At 38.4% G+C, this 20,754-nt stretch overlaps 1 protein-coding gene across 9 annotated transcripts in view; it reads left to right on the plus strand.

Annotated features, from left to right (window-relative positions):
* RGS7 (regulator of G protein signaling 7) overlaps positions 1 to 20,754 on the plus strand; it is a 488,122-nt gene that overhangs the window by 464,975 nt on the left and 2,393 nt on the right. For 5 of the 9 annotated variants that reach the window (XM_070602542.1, XM_070602547.1, XM_070602549.1 and 2 more), the window contains 2 exons: positions 2,976 to 3,065; positions 5,517 to 5,597. In XM_070602542.1, coding sequence (XP_070458643.1) covers positions 2,976 to 3,065; positions 5,517 to 5,591 — 165 coding nt within the window. In that variant the 3' untranslated portion in view covers positions 5,592 to 5,597. The remainder of the gene's footprint in view (positions 1 to 2,975; positions 3,066 to 5,516; positions 5,598 to 20,754) is intronic. The other 4 variants (XM_070602545.1, XM_070602548.1, XM_070602551.1 and 1 more) reach the window with 1 other exon arrangement.

The following is a 20,754-nucleotide window of genomic DNA, read 5'->3' on the forward strand; positions in this document are numbered from 1 at the left end:
CGGTGTAGGTAACCATATGTAAAATAACTCTGCCCTAGAAGAGAACAGAGACACTTGAAAGTGAGCAGTGTTGAAAGCATGGGAATGTTGTGTAAATCTGAATGTTTTTACATGGAAATTTCTTGAAGGGGAATATTTGAAATATTTGAAAACTTCTACTTCATTTTCTACTATGCTTGTCACCCAGTATGTGAGCAAACACTTATCCAAGGATGGCCTCACCTCGGTAACACATATTTGAAACCTTTAAGGTGTCTTCCAATATGGAGATTCTAAGATTCTGACACAGTAAATTACTCGTTATTACAAATAGTCAGAACTAAACTAGATTAGTTTAAAGTGATGTCAATCGAAACCAGTTTTGTCTCTGAGGATAAAATGAAATCGTAGATTCAGGCATTTGTTAGCTTTCCAGGTTACTTTTTTAGTTTACGAAAAGAAAAAAAAGGGAAATTCTTAAGATACTAACTTCCTAAGACAAATTTTTAAGTGCTGTTTTCCTCACACTGGACATAATTGCCTCCATAGAAACAATTTGAATTTCCACTTTCTCTAAAAAAAAATATTGTGCTCAGGAAGAAAAATAAACTTACAATGAGAGGATATTATGTCCTACTGGTGTGTTGAAACTGGCTTTTAAATCAGAACATGCATACTTCATAATTTCTTAAATCTCTTTTAGAGAAAAATATTAGTTCCAGAAAGTATCTTGTTTTTTAAATAACAAGGTTACTAAAGTAAAATATAGAAGATGAAGAATGAAGTACACAAACATCCTTCCTTATTTTCATTCTTGGTGGAAAATACATTCCTCCTTGGTTTGGGTTTGAAGAAACGAGCCACCGTGTAGAAAACTAACGCAGCTTAAAACAGCTAACAGATACCCTTTCTCCCCGGCTCGTCCCTGGTCTTCCGTGTGGAAATACTTACATCCTGTGGGGCACATGAGAGAGGACAGTATGAAAATTCTGGCACTATGCCTTACTTCTCTGCTGATTTATCTGTCTTTCATTTCAAGATAAAATTTCAAACATGTTTCTAGAGCTGGCAATGTAAAATGTTTTCAATGATCTTCCTGAAGTCTCAAAAAGAACATTTCCTTGTTATCTATGTCACTGAAAAATATTCTATGGAAAACATTACCACCTGACCATAGGTTTCTTTTTCAATTAAGCTCAGATACTTAACTCCAGTTTTTTGTAGGTTTTTTAACCCTGTCTTCAAAAATATAAGAATAGAGGGGCCCGCCCAGTGGCACAGCGCTTAAGTTCGCAAGTTCCACTTCTCAGCGGCCCGATGTTCGCCGGTTCAGATCCCGGGTGTGATGTGGACATGGCACCACGTGGCACGCCATGCTGTGGAAGGCGTCCCACGTATAAAGTAGAGGAAGGTGGGCATAGATGTTAGCTCAGGGCCAGGCTTCCTCAGCAGAAAAGAGGAGGACTGGCAGTAGTTAGCTCAGGGCTAATCTTCCTCAAAAAAAAAAAAAAAATATATATATATATATATATATATATAAGAATAGAAATTCCTGCCGTTGTCTGAGAAAAGACGTTATGTATTGGTAAAGAAAACAGATTCTGGAGCCAGATGGCCTGGGTTCTAGTCTGAGCTCTGCTCTGTGACCTCTTGCAAGTACTTCACTTCTCTGTGCCTCAGTTTCTTCTCATTTAAAAATGGATATAATAATGGTCACCAACCTCGTTGAGGTTTGGGGAGGCTTAAATCAACTAATACAAGCAAGCACTTCGAAGGGTACCTGGCATATACTCAAGTATGTTTGAGCTCCTGTTATGCACACCTCTGCACTTTGCTGAACATTTATCATTTCTTTAATCCTCACAACAACTCTCTTTTATAGATGAGAAGATTTAGACTCAGAGAGATGAATAAACTGGTCTAAATTTACATGTTTGTAAGTGGGAGATCTTGAGCAAGATTGGATCTGAATTCCCAAAATGCTTGATTCCAAAACAAGACATTGCTCTGCTTTCCCACCCACAAATTCTGACACAGTTCCAGAGGCACCGTACTCTTGGAGATGCACCGAGAAGAACTCTTAGAGTCTCAGGGAAACTGAGTCATTTCTTAAAATAAATATTTTCTCCAAACTAGAACAGATTGGGAAATCCAGGACACTCTCAAATACTTCAAAATTCTACATTTAACTTATATTTCACTGGACTAGAAAGACCAAGGAGTGTTTCCTTTCCCTTGAGATGCAGTAGGCCAGAGCAGAATCTCTCTGGATTGGGTCAACAGCACTGAATTGGATGAATACTTTGGTTTTTTTTTTTTACTTCTTTGTCTACCAATATTCATCATCAAAATAGAACATTGCAGACTGATTAGGATTGAATTGTTAAGCATTTACCTATTCTGTCTCTGAACGAGTCAAAAAAAGAAGCACACAATTTGGGAGAGTTAGCCATTAAATGTCACAAAATTTAATTTTGGGCTTGTGCTCTGGCCCAAAGCGATGTGGATGACAATTTTCCATATAATTTGCACCAAAGAGATGACTCATCTGGGCAGTCTGCACCCTCCAAGTACATGTAGATGCCAAAGGTATCTGGATGATTACTCAATCTTGACGTCACATCACTCACTTTTGGTCTGGAGTAATTTTAAGAGATAGCAGATTTTTCATATTCTCAAATGATCTGTATAAATCAACAACTTGATTTAAAATCCCCTCATGACATGCTGTCGACCAAATCCCATTTTTTTTTAAGACTAGATGTGGTTTCCATGCTCCATGGTTCCCAAACCAGTTTAGACATTGATCCATGAATGAAATAATAAATTTGGAGAGCTAAATGTTCTGTAAACATACCATATCCTCATTACCATCAGCATTATTATTTTTTACTGCTTCCAGATTTGTTTTGGAACGATGTGTTATATTCTCATCATAGTATTTGATTTTTCCTGAGAAATAATAAAGAAGCACCTCAACCATTATTTCTTTTTAGGAGCACATTTACAAATTGATGAAAAGTGACTCATACCCACGTTTTATAAGATCCAGTGCCTATCAGGAGCTTCTACAGGCAAAGAAAAAGGTATTGGTGCTTTATACCTTTTTTCACCTACTTCTCAGTTGTAATTATTTGGAGTAGTTACCTGTGCTGGGCCCAGGGTATTGGACAAATGGTAAGTGAACGCACTCCACGATCCTCCCCCTGAACCTTCGCATTGTATAAAGGCCATTTAAGTTGTTTTTGTTTCTGTTTGTTGGTTGCTTATTTTCTGTTTGTTTGTTTCTGCAGATGTTCATGGGTTACTAAGTTTCCTAGAAGCTGTTTTCATGTTTCATGTTAGTCTTCTGTATGCCTAGATTAAGGAAATCAAAAATTACAATAAAAAAAGGAGAAGAAAATGTCATTAGGTCAAAACCTTGATGGGGATTGGCTTTGTCCAGGAAGTTAGAATGTATGATTTGCGCCACCTACCCCATAACTAAAAATAGACTCATTTTTTTAATGATAAGTTGCCAAAATATAGCAATGTTTTCTTCTGAATATTTTCATTTGGCATTTATCCTGCATCACTGAGTATCCCCACAATGAATTTTACGCACCTAAGATGGCAGCCAAACACATTTGGAAGAGTCAAAGTAGACCTCATTATTCAATTAATATTTATAATCAAAGTCTCACCATCAATAACATCAATGTAATCAATATAACCGTATGGAAATCTTGATATCAACATCAACATCATTCGTTATTTTCTAATGCTAAAATAGTCCATAGCTACTTGAAATTCTGAGATGAAATTGTAATTTTTTGTAATTCCTGATCATCCTTTAGGCTACTGGCATTTTTCAAAGTTCTTTGCCTTTGCGACCAGAAACGGCTATTCTGCAGTTGCAAAGTCCAACGCAGCAGCCACTAGCCACACGGAGTTGTTTAAATTTAAATTCATTAAGATTACATAAAATTCTAGCCAAATTTCACCTGCTCAGTTGCCACAGCTAAAGGCTTCTGAAATATCAGACAGCATGGAATGAAATTTCCATTCTTTCAGAAACTTCTATTGGACAGCAATGCTCTACAGAATTAATGATGTTATCAACAGAAATCTAATCTTGCTAGAAAATTATGAGGAAATTCTGAAGATTTGCCACTAGATTTTCAAATATTTAGCCATTGCAAATGTCAGCATGAAACTTCACGTCTACTTCATTTTAGTATAATTTGATTTTGCTTGAAATCACATCATTTTGTTTGCACAAGGAGAGTTTTTAGTGTTAAGAATAAAAGCACTAGGGGCCGACCCGGTGGCGCAGCAGTTAAGTGCACAAGTTCCACTTGGGCGGCCCAGGGTTCACCGGTTCGGATCCTGGGTGTGGACGTGGCACCGTTTGACAAGCCATGCTGTAATAGGTGTCCCATATATAAAGTAGAGGAAGATGGGCACGGATGTTAGCTCAGGGCCAGTCTTCCTCAGCAAAAAGAGGAGAATTAGCAGCAGATGTTAGCTCAGGGCTGATCTTCCTCAAAAAGTAAAATAAAATAAAAATAAAAGCACTAATGAAAACAGAGCCCATGTCCTGTGCCAGGAGCCTTCCCTGGGACTCTCCTGCCTTCGTGGTCCCCATGATGCAGAACATGGATTTGTGTTGCATCATTTCATCATCCTGTCTTTTTCTTTCTCTGCTCTGTTTTCCTCGCTTTCTTTTTTTTTTTTTTAATGTTCCCTATTTCCCTTTGTCTGACCCCACCCCACACATGTAAGTCGGGACACTCAATGGATCGCAGAACATCTCTTGAGAAATTTGCACAGAATGTGGTAAGTTTTACTTTCTGAGGAATTAGGAATCATTAAGTCCAACTGGGAAATTTTCCCAGTTTCTAGCCCCATAGCCCACCTTGCATCCTTTGACGTAACAGCGAAGGTACTGCCTTTATTCAAATTCAGAACTTCGTGCTTCCTACTTATCTTTTTGTCCCCGCCTTTTATAGAGTAGATAAAAAAGATGTTATACGTGAAAAACTACATGTATCAAACTAAAGTTTGGAAAGAAGTGTATATTACGATATATAAAATGAAGAAATTATTTTTTATATTTTCATTTTTATTCTCTGTATCCCTTTCTTTATTAAAGATAGTGCATGCGTTTCTATGCTCTTTCCCTTAGCTCTTCCTAAGGCTTAGAAGATTCGGAACAATGGGGGTTCTGTGCTTTCTGCTTCTGCAGGGTGACACTGACCTATTGAGCAGTTTAAAGACAAAGACTTGGTATGAATGGTGGTCGGTGAGAAGCTGTGCCCCACCACAGACCCACTAGCATGCCTCTCTTCTTTATTTTTCAGGAAGGTGTTGAAAAACTATTCCCATCTGGGGAAACAGTAGTTTACCTACCGCTGTTTTCTTAGTATCTTGCCATGTATTTTGGTGATATATCTGTTTGTGGAATTCTTTTATTTTTCTGTATTGTGGCAGTGCCTTTGGAACTTTCTGACATTGCATAAGCTCAAACTAAAGACTTCAACACATTTATTTTATAGGGCAGAAACATCCCTATTTTCCCATGCCATAAAAACTGTACACCAACACTGAGGGCCAGCACTAACCTGTTATGAAAAGAGGTAGAAAAATCTTGGTTTATACTCAAGTTTGTCTGCATTGTCTGTTGAGTTGTGTGGTTAGCTCCATGCTGCTGTGTGTGTGTGTATGTTGTGGCTTTTGCTGTGATGGCCAGTTAAGTGGAGTTATGTGTGTTGAAATGTAAGCAAATTGGATTCAACGAAGATATGGTTTTTGGTTTTAGTTTCCTTCAAGGATCCTTGTGGTGGGGAATGTTAATCAGTTCTATTTATGAATTGCCAGTTGTGACTGTGCGCAGAGTATTTGAAAGACTTTCAAAAGCAGTATATACTTTGAATGTTCAATGTGATTGCACAAATTAAAGAGCTGGAAAATGAAAGACTCCAGGAATTAATCACACTATAAACTCCACAAAATTTTGGCTGCCTCTATTGGAATCTCTGAACTTTAATATGAAATTTTCCTAAACATGCCTCATAAGTCACCACGGTCATGACAATGTCAAAGAAATGCTCCAAGATTTTACTGGAGAAAATGGCCATAGGATATTGCACAGTGCTCTGTGCACTGTTTAAGAATTGTTTCAAACTCAACCCTTTCTAACACAATGCTGACAAAATATTATTCTTGAAATTGGAGTGGAAACTTCTGTGATATGGTTAAAAATAATAATGCAACTTAAGGAAGATGGAAAGGGGAAGCAAAATCATTGTCTTTCCTCCAACACCATCCCCAAATCTGACCAACTTGCCCAACTCTTAAAATAGCCCCACGTTGACGCACACTGTCAACTTTAAGGAAAGATCAATAGGAAATAAGGGGAAGAGAGGATTAATCATCTGTACCTCCAATCAAAATTCGTACCTCAAGTACCAACTATATTCCAGAGATCGCGCTATGTCTCAGGAACATGTAGAAGGTATAGACCTTAATTGCTAAGGTACCTAATGGTGTCAACAAAGTGTTATAATGCACAGGAAAAGGATAAACTATTTCTACTTGGTGTTAGGGTAGGGAGGGTAAAGTGAGAATTTCCAGAGGAATACCTATCACATGGGTAAGGTGAGAATTCCCAGAGGAAGTTACATTTAGTTGGGTAAATAGGATTACTCTAGGCCAAGAAAGGCAACCATCATTTTAAGGAGAAGGGGGAAAAAGCCTAGAGTTACTGAAGAAGCTGAGTATCATTCATACGTGCACAGATATATACACACAACATACTAATATATTTCCGATAACCTTCAGACACAACTGGTTAGGGTTAATCCTTTCCCATCCAGGATAATGAAAAGCAATATTTTTCATTGAATGCTTTGTTTTGATAGTACTGTAAAGAAATGGAGTAAGGAAATTGAGATCAGAGAGCTCAATAGATTACAAGTGATACATTTATTTATTTGTCCTGAGAAGTAAATTTCCACCCTGAAATTTACTTATATACAAAAATCAAAATTAATATACCATACATCATTAAATCTTAGGATGGTTTGTTTCTATTTAAAGTTCCCTTCAACTTTCTTTTCTCGTTTCTTTTTTATTTCCCCTTGGTTCAGCCTTTCTCCAGGTCACGGTTACTTTTAGGGTCAGTGGTTGTGTTAGGCATTTTAAGTACTTACATAATAAATTTTATGGGATATCTTTACAGGATAAATAAAATAATTTTAACACAAGGTAAAAAATGGATGCTTTTATTATAAGCAGAAAGACAGAATGGAGAAAAGATGGAGTTTAAATAAACATTTTAAAGGAGTCCTATGTGCAGGTTGTTCTGGTGAATATAGGGAGGCTACAAGAGAGTATTCAAGAAAAAAGTGGAAGAGGAAAAATATAGGTAAACAAGTATGTAAACTGGGAAAGGAACTGGGAAAAGTGAGATGATAAGGACTCACATTCATCGAGTGTCTGCCATGTACAGGCTCTGCACTGGGCACTTCATATTATCTAAGTTAATTTAAGCCACCCCTCCAAGGTGGTATTATTATACCCATTATTTTACCCATTTTACAGGTGAGAAAACTGAAGGGTCTGAGGGTGTACATAATCTTCCTAGAGTCACACAGTTAGTTAAGGAGCTGGCACTAACCCAAAATGTATTTTGTTCGCAAAAAGTTCTTTCTCTCACCACTGATCACCTTGCTTCTTGATATTCTTCCAACTGGTACGAGATAAACCTGGCCCCTGGATGCTCTCATCCTCTGGGGTCTAAGTCCATTTCCAATTAGTGTCTATTTGGGGAAGTTTATTTACATGTCCCAGCAAAGTTAGTTTTACAACCTGGCTTATAAAAATGGCATTGCTGCTTTGTTTCACACAAGAGTCAAGCGTGTTTTGCCAGACAGCTCTTCCCAACACTGTTGGAACTTCCATTGGTTACTGAGACTAAATAAACTCTTGCAGGTCCTTCAGAGAATAATTAGAATAAACAGCTAACAGTTGCATGGCATTGTACAGTGTTCCAAGAACACCCATTCTTTTCTGTTTATTTTGTTCTGTTGTTTTACGTACTTCACAATCTTGGGAGGCAGGTGGGCAGGTGTTACCCCCCTTTTAAGAGTGAGCAAATTGAGGAAACAGTGAGGCAAGTCCACTTCACCACTGTCATCAGTTGTTGAGTGTTAGAGCCAGGACTGGAAGCCAAGTCTTCTGACTTTAAATTCATTAGTCTATAGATTACTCATTTTCTTTCCATCACGCCCAACATTGGAGGGATAAGAATAACTCACATTTGTGTAATACCTTCACCTTGGCTTGTTGTCTTAAGAAATCTCATTTCCTGTGATTTCCTCTTTTGTTACTTTATTTTTCTTGCCATCAGAGAAGTCTCCTAAGGTCTTTCAAGGGTTGCTATGTCCTCTCACACCTGTAAGTGTTATTCTTATTGACTTCATTCTTGTTTGACAAAGTTCATATGCCGTACTAATTGAGACAGTCGTTTTCCTCACCATGGACACCTATCTGACACCATTTCTCCAACAATTAAATTATCATAGCGCCTGCCTGCCACACAAACCTTAAGGAAGGACAGATAGGAAATAAGGGGAAAAACAGGGTAGGAGGGTTGATCATCCATGCCTTCCATCAAAATTCATAAATCAAGTGCCATCTGCGTTACTCACCTCCTCTCCTTAATTTGTGTGTCATGGAAATTAAATCAGCCTGGCTCTGGGCTAGAAACGCAGAAATAAAATTAGAAAATGTTAATGTTGAACTCCCGGGAACTCACCTAATCTAACTTCTTTGGAGAAAAGTTTACCCTATTTCGGTGAAGACAATTCTCTGCAGAGCTTTAACAGAATCAACAGAAATGATATGATGACCCATCGCCTCTGCTCTGACCCATCCCCTCTGCTCTGGGGTAGTTATGCTAGTGCATTGGGCTTGTGAGGAAGCTCTGGAAACTGCAACAAATTGCAGGAGAAGTTTTGAAAACTCTATGAGAAAATTTGAACAGAAGGACTGTGTTGGCTCTGAAATCAGTTGACCAATCTTGTAGTTAGCTCTGTAACTTATTAGAATAAATATTGGTAAGAACAAAGGTAAATGTAAATCCTATAATTTGAGTGTCAAAAATGAGAAAGATACAATATTTAATTCTTTTAGAATGTTCTTTTTGGTTAAATCTAATTAAATTCTTTGTCTAAGCCCATTATGATGTTGCCAGTTAATATATCTCATGCAGATTTTACATAAGCAGCAAAATGTGGTAAAAAGAGCCCAGGCCTGGGAGCTTGGCATGTTAATATTTAGATTTTAAACCTAGTCCCACACTTTCTTTCCATCTGAATTTTTAGAAATCAGTTAAGCCACTGACCATCAGTTTCTTCATCTATAATCTCAACCAGAAGTAGCTCCAATGAGCACTTTGCACAAATATATAAAATATTTTAAAAATGGGATTATACCTTAAACATGCTTTTCAAACATGCTTGATGTACTTAAATGGCATCATAAATATCTTCCAGGTCATTTCATATTCTTCTAAATGCATGATTTTACTTACTGACTACACAAAATTCCTCTCAATGGATACACCCATAATGTGTTTTTCCAATCCTCTATTGATGGACATTTAGGTTTTCCCCTATTTATTTATTTATTCATTCATTGCCATTATAGATCAAAGTGCGATAAACATCCTTCAAATTAAATGTTGACTTTTTTCTCACTACATATTCATAAAAAATTGAATTGCTTGGTTAAACAGAATGCAATATTATGAAAGAAGAGGGGTCCATGTGTCTATTTCTCTCTTTCTTACCTTTACTTTTTCCCTAACACAAAAGCATATTCTAGAGTGTAAGATAACTCATCACAGACGGCGGGGATCAGACTGTGATTCCTGGTTAGCAGAACCACTGTGATACACGTGACTGGCGGGCCTCCTCTACCAAGTGCTCCTCAATCTTTAAAGAATTGTAGTTACTTTTTTGGAGACTTATGCTGTTTTAAGACGCGTGAAAGATGCTATGGATTGTTTCTAGTCCCTGGTCAAATGATTTTTTAGCTTGGTTTTAATTAAATGTGAAATCTAACATGAAATTTCCTTTACATACCCTGACAACCACCAAGATTGTACACTGAGGCCACCCTCTCCACCCAGTGTAACCCTGTGTGCAATACAGATTCCAGATTTGGGAAGCACAGTCCCAGACCCGCCATGGAGCAACGCTGGGAGCAGGGCAGTGTGGTGTCAATTCTGCTCACGCAGATCCCTCGAGTGCCCCTTTGGGCCGGACATCATTTCTCCTTAGGATTGAGCTGAGCACTTTAAACTGTGCTGTTTGGGCTTACAGGCACATTAGCATAGACAAGCTATATTGCAAAGGATCCTGGAGCACCTAAAAAGAAAATTGACAAACTGGCCACTGGGTTTGTGCACCATGAATACTGCCAGTAGAGAAAATTGACCTGGCGATCTAGGATCCACTCATATGCTACATTTTTATCATTGTTTTCACTAGTTCCTAGATTGTTCGAAGGTTTTGATTTTGTATGTGTGCACCTGTGAATTTACCTTAAGGAGAACTCTGCGTGCTCTTTTCTGGCTGAGTACTGTAATTTTACTGCTTGAGATTACAGGTATATTTATGTGGAGAAACTATGTTAGAAGAGGCCATTGGGTCTCCTCACCATGGATATTACCAGTAAACACATAAAGTGAGTCTGGTCAAGGATGAACTATTTTCTCCTCTTTCTTCTCTTCTGGACCTGAAACTCATCTCATTTATCATTTTGTTGTTGGCGTATAAGGCTATCCATCTTGTTTTATTGAAACTGCTTGTGGGGATAACTCGCCTGAGAAAGCAATTTTAGGTTCCCTGCAGCATGATGTAAATCGATGGTGTGAAATGTATCAGACCATGTAGTCTATTTAGTTTGGACAATACATCTCTATTTCTCCTAGTAGCATCATTAGTTCTTAAGTTGCCACTTGAGTTCTCTAAGCTGTGAACTGTATAGTTGTTGTTGGCCAGAGAGCATCCAGTACAACCCCAGGGGCTCCTATGGAAGGTTTTGAGGTTGCTGAGTGGACCTCCCCCAGGGGAAACTTCCCCTTGCCGACACATATGCCAGGGGTGGAAGTTTCAACAGCATTTTCCAAAATACTGTTCTGATGTACCCGAGACATTGGGTTTACACCAGTGGCTATGAGGCCCTGGATGACTGTGCAGCTGGAGACCATCTTGCGGGCTCCATGTAACAAGTTTCTAACCCAATAGTACCTATGAATCCCAGCACTGCCAGATTGTTTTATGCAAGAAAAAATGGTTATTGAGTGCCTACTATGGGTTGGGCACTTTGCTCCCTATCTGAGAATATGTAGGTCATAAGACATAGCCTCTACTCTTAGGAAGCTTATAGCTTATGAGAGGACAGAGGTAACCGGAAATAACTACGTTGGGGGTGCCACTAATGTGTGCATCTAAGTTGGCTCAATCTTCTCATAAAAGTTACTTGTTCAGTGAACAGAACTTACTTCCCACCAGCTTACTTCATGTAAGTCATGATGGTTTTTCTAAAAGCAGCACAGAGTAGGCAGGGAGAAGAGTTAGGGCCCACGGAAAAGACCTGTCTACTAAATAGCTGGGGCACCCAGCCCTGAGAGAGAGAAAGAACAAAGATAGAACCAGAAAGAGGGTCCGAGGGTTTGACAAATTCAGTTGTGTTCCAGGCAGGGAGTCCCATGGAGGTTTCTGGTTAGAGGCGTGTAGTACAGAAGAAGATCATCAAGGGGCCGGCCCGGTGATGTAGTGGTTAAGTTCGCACACTCCACTTCAGCGGCCCAGGGTTTGCAGGTTCAGATCCCAGGTGTAGACCCACACACCACTTATCAAGCCATGCTGTGGCAGTGTCCCACATAAAAAATAGAGGAATATTGGCATAGATGTTAGCTCAGCGACAATCTTCCTCAAGAAAAAAGAGGAAGATTGGCAACATATGTTAGCTCAGGGCCAATCTTCCTCACCAAAAAAAAGAAGAAGAAGGTAATCAAGGAGATAGCTTGTATTCTAGATTTACACAATAGGCTCTCATCACCTATGCCCAAGATGAGGGTGGAGGGCAAGTTAGGAGAACCTGGAGATAGAAAGACATGTTTCCAGGATCAGGGGCTACTGTATTGATTCACGATAGATAATAAGGACAAGAACTTGGGCAGTGAAATAGAGGAAGTGAAGAAGAGTGACACAACACAACAAATTTACATATAGGCTAGAGCCAAGTTTGAACCAAGTTTGCTGGAAGAGTTGATAATAGAAGAATAAACTTCCAGTGCCTCGGTTAGGAATTGTAGGCATTATATAATAGCTAATACACTATTGTACACTACCACTTTGATTTTATTTGAAGATATGTGAATTGAAGTATTACTCAAATACGATCTGAATCTTGTATCAGGGTACAAATTCGTAGGTGAGTAAAGCAAGAAGGTATGGAAATGTCTGTGTGGGCTTATGTATGTCGCGCTACAATGTTTGGCAAAGTAACTTGCCAACAGTCAGCTCTTAGTCTCAGCATCAATTGCAATTACTTCATTACCTCATTGAGTTAAATAGGATTGAATAGATTTAGAGTTAAATAGAATTTTATCAACAGTCTAAGGGCAAAACATTTTCATAGTCTTTTATAATTGTTTTACATTTTGCTAGGAAAAATATGAATGAAACTTAAATTGATAAAGATTGGGCTTATATTATGATGTCCAAATTTAATTTCCACTAAAAGTAAATTCATATGTTAATTATTTCTAGATATGAGGTCACTTACTAGGCAGCCCTATGTTATCACGGAACCGTCTACTTCTCATTTTCTCTTACCCATTCTGAAGCCACATGTACATCATATGTGTTCATCAGCCTTCCTTTATGAAACATTTTTCAGAAAAGAAAGCCATTTATATACCGATGATAGCCATGAGGGCAATTTTTACTTTTCCATAATTTACGCAAGTACTTAGAGGCAGTAAAACTAAAATAGACAATTTAAAATAGCTAGGCAGTAGACGTCATCAATTTAGATGATGCAATTTAGCATACATGTTTATAGACATAAATGTGTTACGTGTGTATCTACAGTCACCTTGCTGCGTTTCTTAGGCATTTGGCAGGTAGCGTGCAGCAGGCTCAGATTGGGCAAAATCCCCGCCTTGAGCATCATATTTTGATGGCTGTTTCTGCCGTTGTTGTTTTCCAATGGCCAGCATCTAAGGGTAACAGGAGCAAACATCGGACGATCTTAACTATAATAATTATACCTGTAATTTCAACTAGTAGAGAGTTATTAAAATAGGCTTGTGGCAGTTATGAGAAATTTCAAACACCATCTCTAAACTGCACTGACTGTAGTTTCTGGAGAAGAAAAGCTCAGCTATTGGTTTTTCAGTTTGTCACATCATTCTGATTTACTTACTTTGATATTAAACATCTTTTTTTCCCATGTACTTCAGCAGCAATAGAAAAATTACTCAATAGACAAGGCTGAGTTACCAAGGGGAGTAACAAGCAGTGTTATTGTAATATCAAGACTGTTCACAGAACTATACATATTAATATCTAGGAGGATCATAGTTCTAATACCTGAAAGAAAAGACTATTGGGAAGTCTTTATCTTTTCTAATTTTAAAAGTTAAGTCCTCAAGGTACTTCTGGGTGATATTGAGAGTGATGAATTTTTTGGAGCCTCAGAATTGAAAAGGAACTCAGAGGCCTCAATCCCCCAGTCTAGTCTCCACCTCATTGCATGAGTCTCTCCTGTAGACTCAAAGACAACTGGGCATCCAGCATTTGCCGGCTCATAAGTTTCAGAGATCTGGTGCCCTTAGACTGCAGAGCCAGTCCATTCTATCTTTTAGAAATGTATTCCTTATTTTCAGCATAATCTACTTTTCTGTAACTTCCAAGTATCGATCGTAGTCCTGCCTCCTGGAGCCAGGCAGAATAACACAAACATTCCTTTAGATCGAGACAAGATCGAATTAATTGGAGTGATTACATCAACTCTTCTCATGTTTTCTTTTTATTTCCTTTAGTCAAAATTTCTAGTTGACTGTTTTTCTGCGAGGTTCAACCACCCATGTCTCATATCTCAAAATCACCAGGGACTTGGAAAATGCAGATTCCATGACCTCATCTCAGATAAACTGAGTTAGAATCATTCTCTCTGCCCCTCTCCCATCACTTGCATTGGTTACAAGCACCTCAGAACAGCAGAGTTTAAGAACCATGATCCAGGTAGAGGCGTTCCTACCTGAGCCTCCTTACGAAAGATCAGTGGTTCTCACTTTAGCCGCAGAATCACCTGGAGGGCTCCTTATAACACAGATTGCTGGACTTCACCTCTCAGAAAGTCTAATTAAGTAATTTTCTGGTAAGGTCTGAGAATTTTTATTTTAAACCAATTCTCAGGTGATGCTGATGCTGCTGGCTTTGAGACCGCAACTTGCAAACCACTGCTCTAGACTAACCAATTCTCCCCACTCTGTCCCTGGATAGATGCCAAGGGCACACTGAATGTCACAGCTGAAAGCTACTCTCCAGTTATGTCCACAGGTTTCGCAACCACCAGCTGAATTATATGGTTAAGAGTCAATTGCATTGGCTCTCATAGCTGTTTATCACATTTGAATTGATAGCAATTACACATTTGTTTAAATATTATATAAGCTGCTGAAATTTGAATATGAAAAGAAAAAGAAGCGTCTATGAAAATTAAGCTGAACACTTAAAAAGACTTGAAAAAGTAAAGAGGTCTTAAAAATTGCTATCAAATTAAATCTGAGTGAGATATACACTAGGAAAGTGGGCACGTAATGTTCTCTCACTTAATAGTCTCATCTTCTTTCACTGTTTTTGCTGCTCTCTGCCTGTATTTGCTCCAGTTCATGAATAGTCCTCCATAACGGTAACTGAACGCAATACTTGAGATGTGACCCAACCAGCATGGATTGGGAATAGCATCTTCCCAACAGGAAAGAAAGCACAGATCATGTAACGTTGGCAATCCAGCCTGAAAATTCCATCAGCTTCCCCATCCCAGTTCCCAGCACAGCAGCCATGTCAAAATGGAGAGTCATTTTGGGCTTAAAATTGTTTAAAAACTAGATTTTTTTTCTCATGAGCTCAGATTACATCTCCCTCATCTTGTCTTTTCCTGCTAGGCTTTTGGTTTATTGTTGGTTTATTCATTTTAGTGTGAGTTTGGTTCTTTATCCTTCTTTCTATTGAGTTTTATTTTGTGAGTTATAGCTTTACATCATTTTTTAGAGTCTCTCTTTGTTACCCAGTCTTTTATCAAGATTATCAGATTTGCATCAGGCATGCATTTTATCACAATTCCCTCAGTTGAATCATGCAAATTATGGATTAAAACATCAAACAGAGCAGGGAAGAAGAGCTCCACTGCTCTCATAATCAGCACACCTGGAAGATCCTTGTTGATTTGGTTAGCAGCCTCACCGTTCCCTGTCTTGTCCACAGAGATACTATGAAAGACTGCTGGACCCTTACTTAGTCCAAGAACGTTTGTTTAAGGCACCTCCCGTCCTCAAGTCTGGCAAACAATTTTTACAAGGGAGTAAATGAGCATGCACGTGACAAGGATCTTATATAGCTTATACGAGGAGTTCTTTGCAAACAATCAGAAGAGCAGTAAGCCATTAGAAAAACAAGCAAGATTTTAACTTGAAAATTTTTTAAATGAGCTCCAACCATTCTGACAGACGAAATGCAAATAGTCGATAAATATATGAGAAAACAAAAAGAAAGTTATTTTATTAATAACCAAGTATAATTCAGGAAGCAACAAAATACATTTTTCTTCCAAATAGGCTAGGTAATTTTTTAAATGATAATATCTAGTGTTGGAAAAGGGATTAGAAAATTGGTGATTCTATACATTAAAGAAGTATAAATTGCTAATCACTTTTCTCAGAACTTTACAGAATGTATCAAAAGCTTTAAAATCTTCTTTCACTTCCAATCAGTAGTTGAGCTTCTAATAACTTAATCCTAAGAGAACCCAGATGTTCACACACATACAAGAATATTCATTGCATCGTATAACTGCCAAACATAAGGAAATCTGAACGTACATTTGTGAATTTCTTAAATACCTCAAGGTATATCTACCTGATGGAATATTATGCAGCTATTAAAAATTAAATTACAGAGCAGTGGCTTTCATCTTTATTTTTATTGCCACTCACATTTGACACAGTAATACATATGTTTTTGTGTGCATGTGTATACGTTATGTGATTATGTAAACTGTGCTTGTCTATACTTGTATATTTATATGTGTATTTTTATTTTCTATAAAAAGTTACACTTCAGAAAAATACATTTTGTTATTATGTGTGTGCAACACACTCTGATATGTTCTGATCTGTTCTATAACATTTAATTTTTTTCTTAATGTTAGTAGTGTCTTTCTAAATTGATTTCCTTACCCACTAATGTGATGAATTGAACAAAACATTAGAAGAAATGTACGTAACATGGGTAATTGGTCAGTATATAATCATTTCAATAAACATGTTACTCATAATAAGCTATAATATTATACACAGTAAAATTTTTTTGTAAAAAAATCAAATTTAAAAAAGTATAATTTGTAGTAAAAGTAGAAAGATTTATTAGTATGTAAATAACTATATTGCACGTAATGTTTATTTCTTTACATTTTTCTATGTTGTCCTCATTTTCTCTAATGGACATACACTAATTTTATTTTAGAAAAATATTTTTAACTAAGAAACTGAAAGTATTTGGCTGTAGTTGTTCTTTCTCAATCACACAGGAAGCTAGCAATGAGTACTTAAATTAAATATGATCGTAAACCATTTCTTTTTAGTACATAATAATAGACTTTTTTCAGTGTTCAACATTAAATACACTGGCTCCCAAACCTGCTACATAGCCGCCTTCCTTCCTTCCTTCTTTCTTTCATTGTTTCTTACTTAAATCCCAACAATTTGTGCTTATCGTTAACTTTCCAGAAACTCACACTCTCCACAATTTTGCTAAAATTATTCGCTGGGTTTCAGTAAACTCACCTGCAAGTTTGTCTAGAGAGCTGACTTCGTTTTCCAAACTCAGCCTAGCACCTTCTTAGCACCTTCCCAGTTAGTTTTCTTGATAGAAACAACCGGGGCCAAATAAGAAGTAAAAAGACCCAGATTCCAGCCAGTTAATTCGATAATATTTAGGGTATGACCCGTGTCCCCATTCCTCACCCAAGGTGCCTCCCCTCCCCCAAGGTAAAAGTTACCTATCCCAAGACATTCGAATCTTATTATCCTGATCTCTAGAAATTTATTGTTAAAATGTGATCTCCAGCCGAGGAATTCCACTCACGCAAAGAATCAAGTGTGTGTTTGGGGACTTCTATGTTATTAAGTTGTTTCAACAGCTATCAATTGCTTCACCAAGCCAGGTGACTGAGAGAGCAACACAAGACGGCACGTCACTGCGAGAGTGCTGATTCCACCCAGCATCCAGAGAGGGAAGCGGCAGCGGAGTCTAGGGGGCAGTTAGAAGGTTTCAACAATGACGTGGGTGGGAAGTTCATCTGTGAAGAATGAGTAGGATCCAACCGTAGATGCCTGGATGGGTGAGCCAAACTGAGAGCGCAGGTGCAAAGGCCAGCCAAAGAACCATGGTGCGGAGGACAGTAGGCACTTTGTGGGGATTTTTTGTTTGGTTTTTTTTTTTTAAAAGATTGGCACCTGAGCTAACATTTGTTGCCAATCTTCCTCTTTTTTTTTTTTCTTCTTCTCCCCAAAGCCCCCTAGTACATAGTTGTATATCTTAGTTGTGTGTCTTCTGATTGTGCTATGTGGGATGCCACCTCAGCGTCGTCTGATGAGCGGTGCTATGTCCGCACCCAGGGTCAGAACCAGTGAAGCCTGGGGCCCAGAAGTGGAGCACACAAACCTGACCACTCGGCCACAGGGCCGGCCCCAGACAGTGAGGACTTTGAAAGGCCAGGGAAGCCAGGTTATGAAGGATTTTGAAATCCTGGCAAGGGTATTTTTATTTATAAATGAAATCGGGACATTTTAGCCTTTAGCCTCTCCTAAGAGCATACCCTCTCTCTGGTCCAGCAGCATCTCATTACCACACACCGTCAGCTCTTTGCAGTTACATAGCTGTGGAGCTGGGCATCTGGTCAGACGACTGGTTCACACACACCAGTGGAAAGGCAATGACAAGATTTGCTCTTTCTTGTTCCCAGTCCCTCACCATGGCCTCTGGAGCCTATGAAGCATTCTAGAATGTACTTCTGAGTCTACAGCGACTTTTGGGAGAGACTAGGAGGGAACGACAGGGAACAGACAAGTAGGATCTGTAAGGGAATAGCGAGAGTTAAGAGGTTAACTTCTTTTTTTTGAGTCTAAAAATGTGGATAGCCCTCCACTCTTCTCTTGAAGCTCTTTCATGCCTATCTTCTAAAATTCGACCCCTTCATTTCTCCTCGGTCTGTTTAGTGTCCCATGGAACGGGAAAGACTGCTGCGTGATTTTACAGCAGTAATAGAGCAAGTGGGCTTAGCCAAGCGAGCATAGCTCCTCTCTTGTCCTCTATAGACTCGTGTCTGCAGGAATGTGGAATTTGCCCCTCTCCCTAATGCCCCAGGGCTCAGACTGGAGCCCAGAGCCTGGCCGTCCTGTCCATTTCCACTGACGCTCGGCTCCTTATTGTCAACTTCGTGTGACGACTTGAAGACCAAGAACGGTTTTAAAAATCAGGCAAAATTCATAACTATCGACAGTTAACTTGGAAAAGCAAAGAACAAACACTAGGTTGTTTGGGGGGTTTATTTTCCTAATTATAGCAAAATCTCTTCACAGCATTTAAGACGGGAAGGAACTAGTTTGGCGGAGGAGAAGTCTTGTTGTGAGACACTAGAAAGCTCTCCTTGTTGACAGGATAACTATATTATAGATTAGGTAGATGCTCTGTGTTTGCTTAGGTACCAGCTAAAGTCTGAGGTTTATTTTGTCCTGAAAATGATTATGTGCTTCTTTTTCTAGCGTATTGTCCGTTAACTAGATACTATAAAATCTCTTAGGATCTTGAGTTTGTTTCATTTTCTTCTGAGTTTCTGTCTTTGCCTTTCTCTACGGCTTCCTGTTTCCAATGTAATCTATTTCCTTTCAGAATCTGACAAGAATGGATATAAAGCACATAACACATATGTAGTTGTTTGGTTAAAAATAAGTATCATTCATACAGAATTCAATTGTAAGCATTTTGGTAAAAATTGCTATTGGTAAGTGTTTTTTTGAGCCCTTTAGTTTCCAGAATTAAGATTTTACAACTTAGCTATAAAAATATCTCAGATTCTTCAACTTGGAAAAATTATGAAAAGATAATTGGCAGAGGCTGATCCCATACAGCCTGCAAGGAGCTGCCCTGAGAGAGATGGTTCCAAAATGACTGACACACAAATATGTCCTTTCCTATGATGAGAAAAGATCAGTGTTCGTTTTAATCTCGGAATTTCCAATAGAAGGAACAACCAATATTTCTTTGTGCACTAGAATAGATCCTACGTATTTTTCTTTCCGGTTTATGAGCAAAGCAGCATTTGCACAGGATCTATCTGCAGATATGATCCAAGTGATTAGATCTTCAGATCTAGATGACTGGTTGGGCATCTGTGCTGTTTGCTTTGACCCCAAAGTGGGACACTTAAGTTCTGCTTACTGTTAGTTGTAACCAAAAAGCCTTTTCATTGTCTCAATACGCAGAGTATTCCTGTTACGTATTTGATGTCTATATCACACAAAGTGTTTCATTGTGTGATTATATTAAGATGTATGCATACATTTTCCCATTTCTGTTCATCTGTTTTTCTATTATCACAAACCCACAGGTTTACTGTAGGCCTGTGTTTTTCTAGGGATTTCCATGAATGAGTGTTTTTGAATTCTCTCTTGGGACAACAGCCTGTCAAGCTAAACTTGTACCTCACCCCATTTTGTTTTGTTTTTGTTTTTTGAGAGAGAATGGCCCTGAGCTCACATCCATGCCCATCTTCCTGTACTTCATATGTGGGATGCCCGCCACAGCATGGCTTGACAAACAGTGCCTAAGTCCACAACCGGGATCTGAACCAGCGTACCCTGGGAGGCCGAAGCAGAACCTGCGAACCTAACTGCTGCACCTCTGGGCTGGCCCCCTCACCCTGTTTTTAATGAAGCCCAAGTACTGAGAGCTTCCAGGATATTTGGAAGAAAAAAAAAAGTAGAAAGAGAACCATGTTGCTATTTATTGCATTTACAAAGATGACAGTTTCACAGTCCAAACAAAAGTAATTACATCTAAGTTTCAAACGGCTTCCTGTTTCAATGTAACCATTTCGTTCTCCTTCCCAATAGTTTCTACTAAATCACATTAATCTGTAGTTAAAAAAATAGTTTTATGTTAGCATCTTTCCCCTCCTCCTCTACTATATGAGAACTTACTCTTATGCCTCAGCCGATATGTAGTTCTCTCTGTCCCACAAATGTCATTAAAAACAGTACGCACTTTTTAAAAATACATTATTCAGCCTCGGAAGAAATATATGTGCTCACATATATACATTTACATTAACAGCACACAAGAACACAGTAATAAATATAGGAAATTGCATAGTCTTCAAATATAGAAAAGTAGTTTTTTGATTCCAACATTATTTGATCAACCTATTGCC

Source organism: Equus przewalskii, chromosome 31 (assembly GCF_037783145.1).
Source record: "Equus przewalskii isolate Varuska chromosome 31, EquPr2, whole genome shotgun sequence".
In the NCBI taxonomy this organism is placed as follows: domain Eukaryota; kingdom Metazoa; phylum Chordata; class Mammalia; order Perissodactyla; family Equidae; genus Equus; species Equus przewalskii.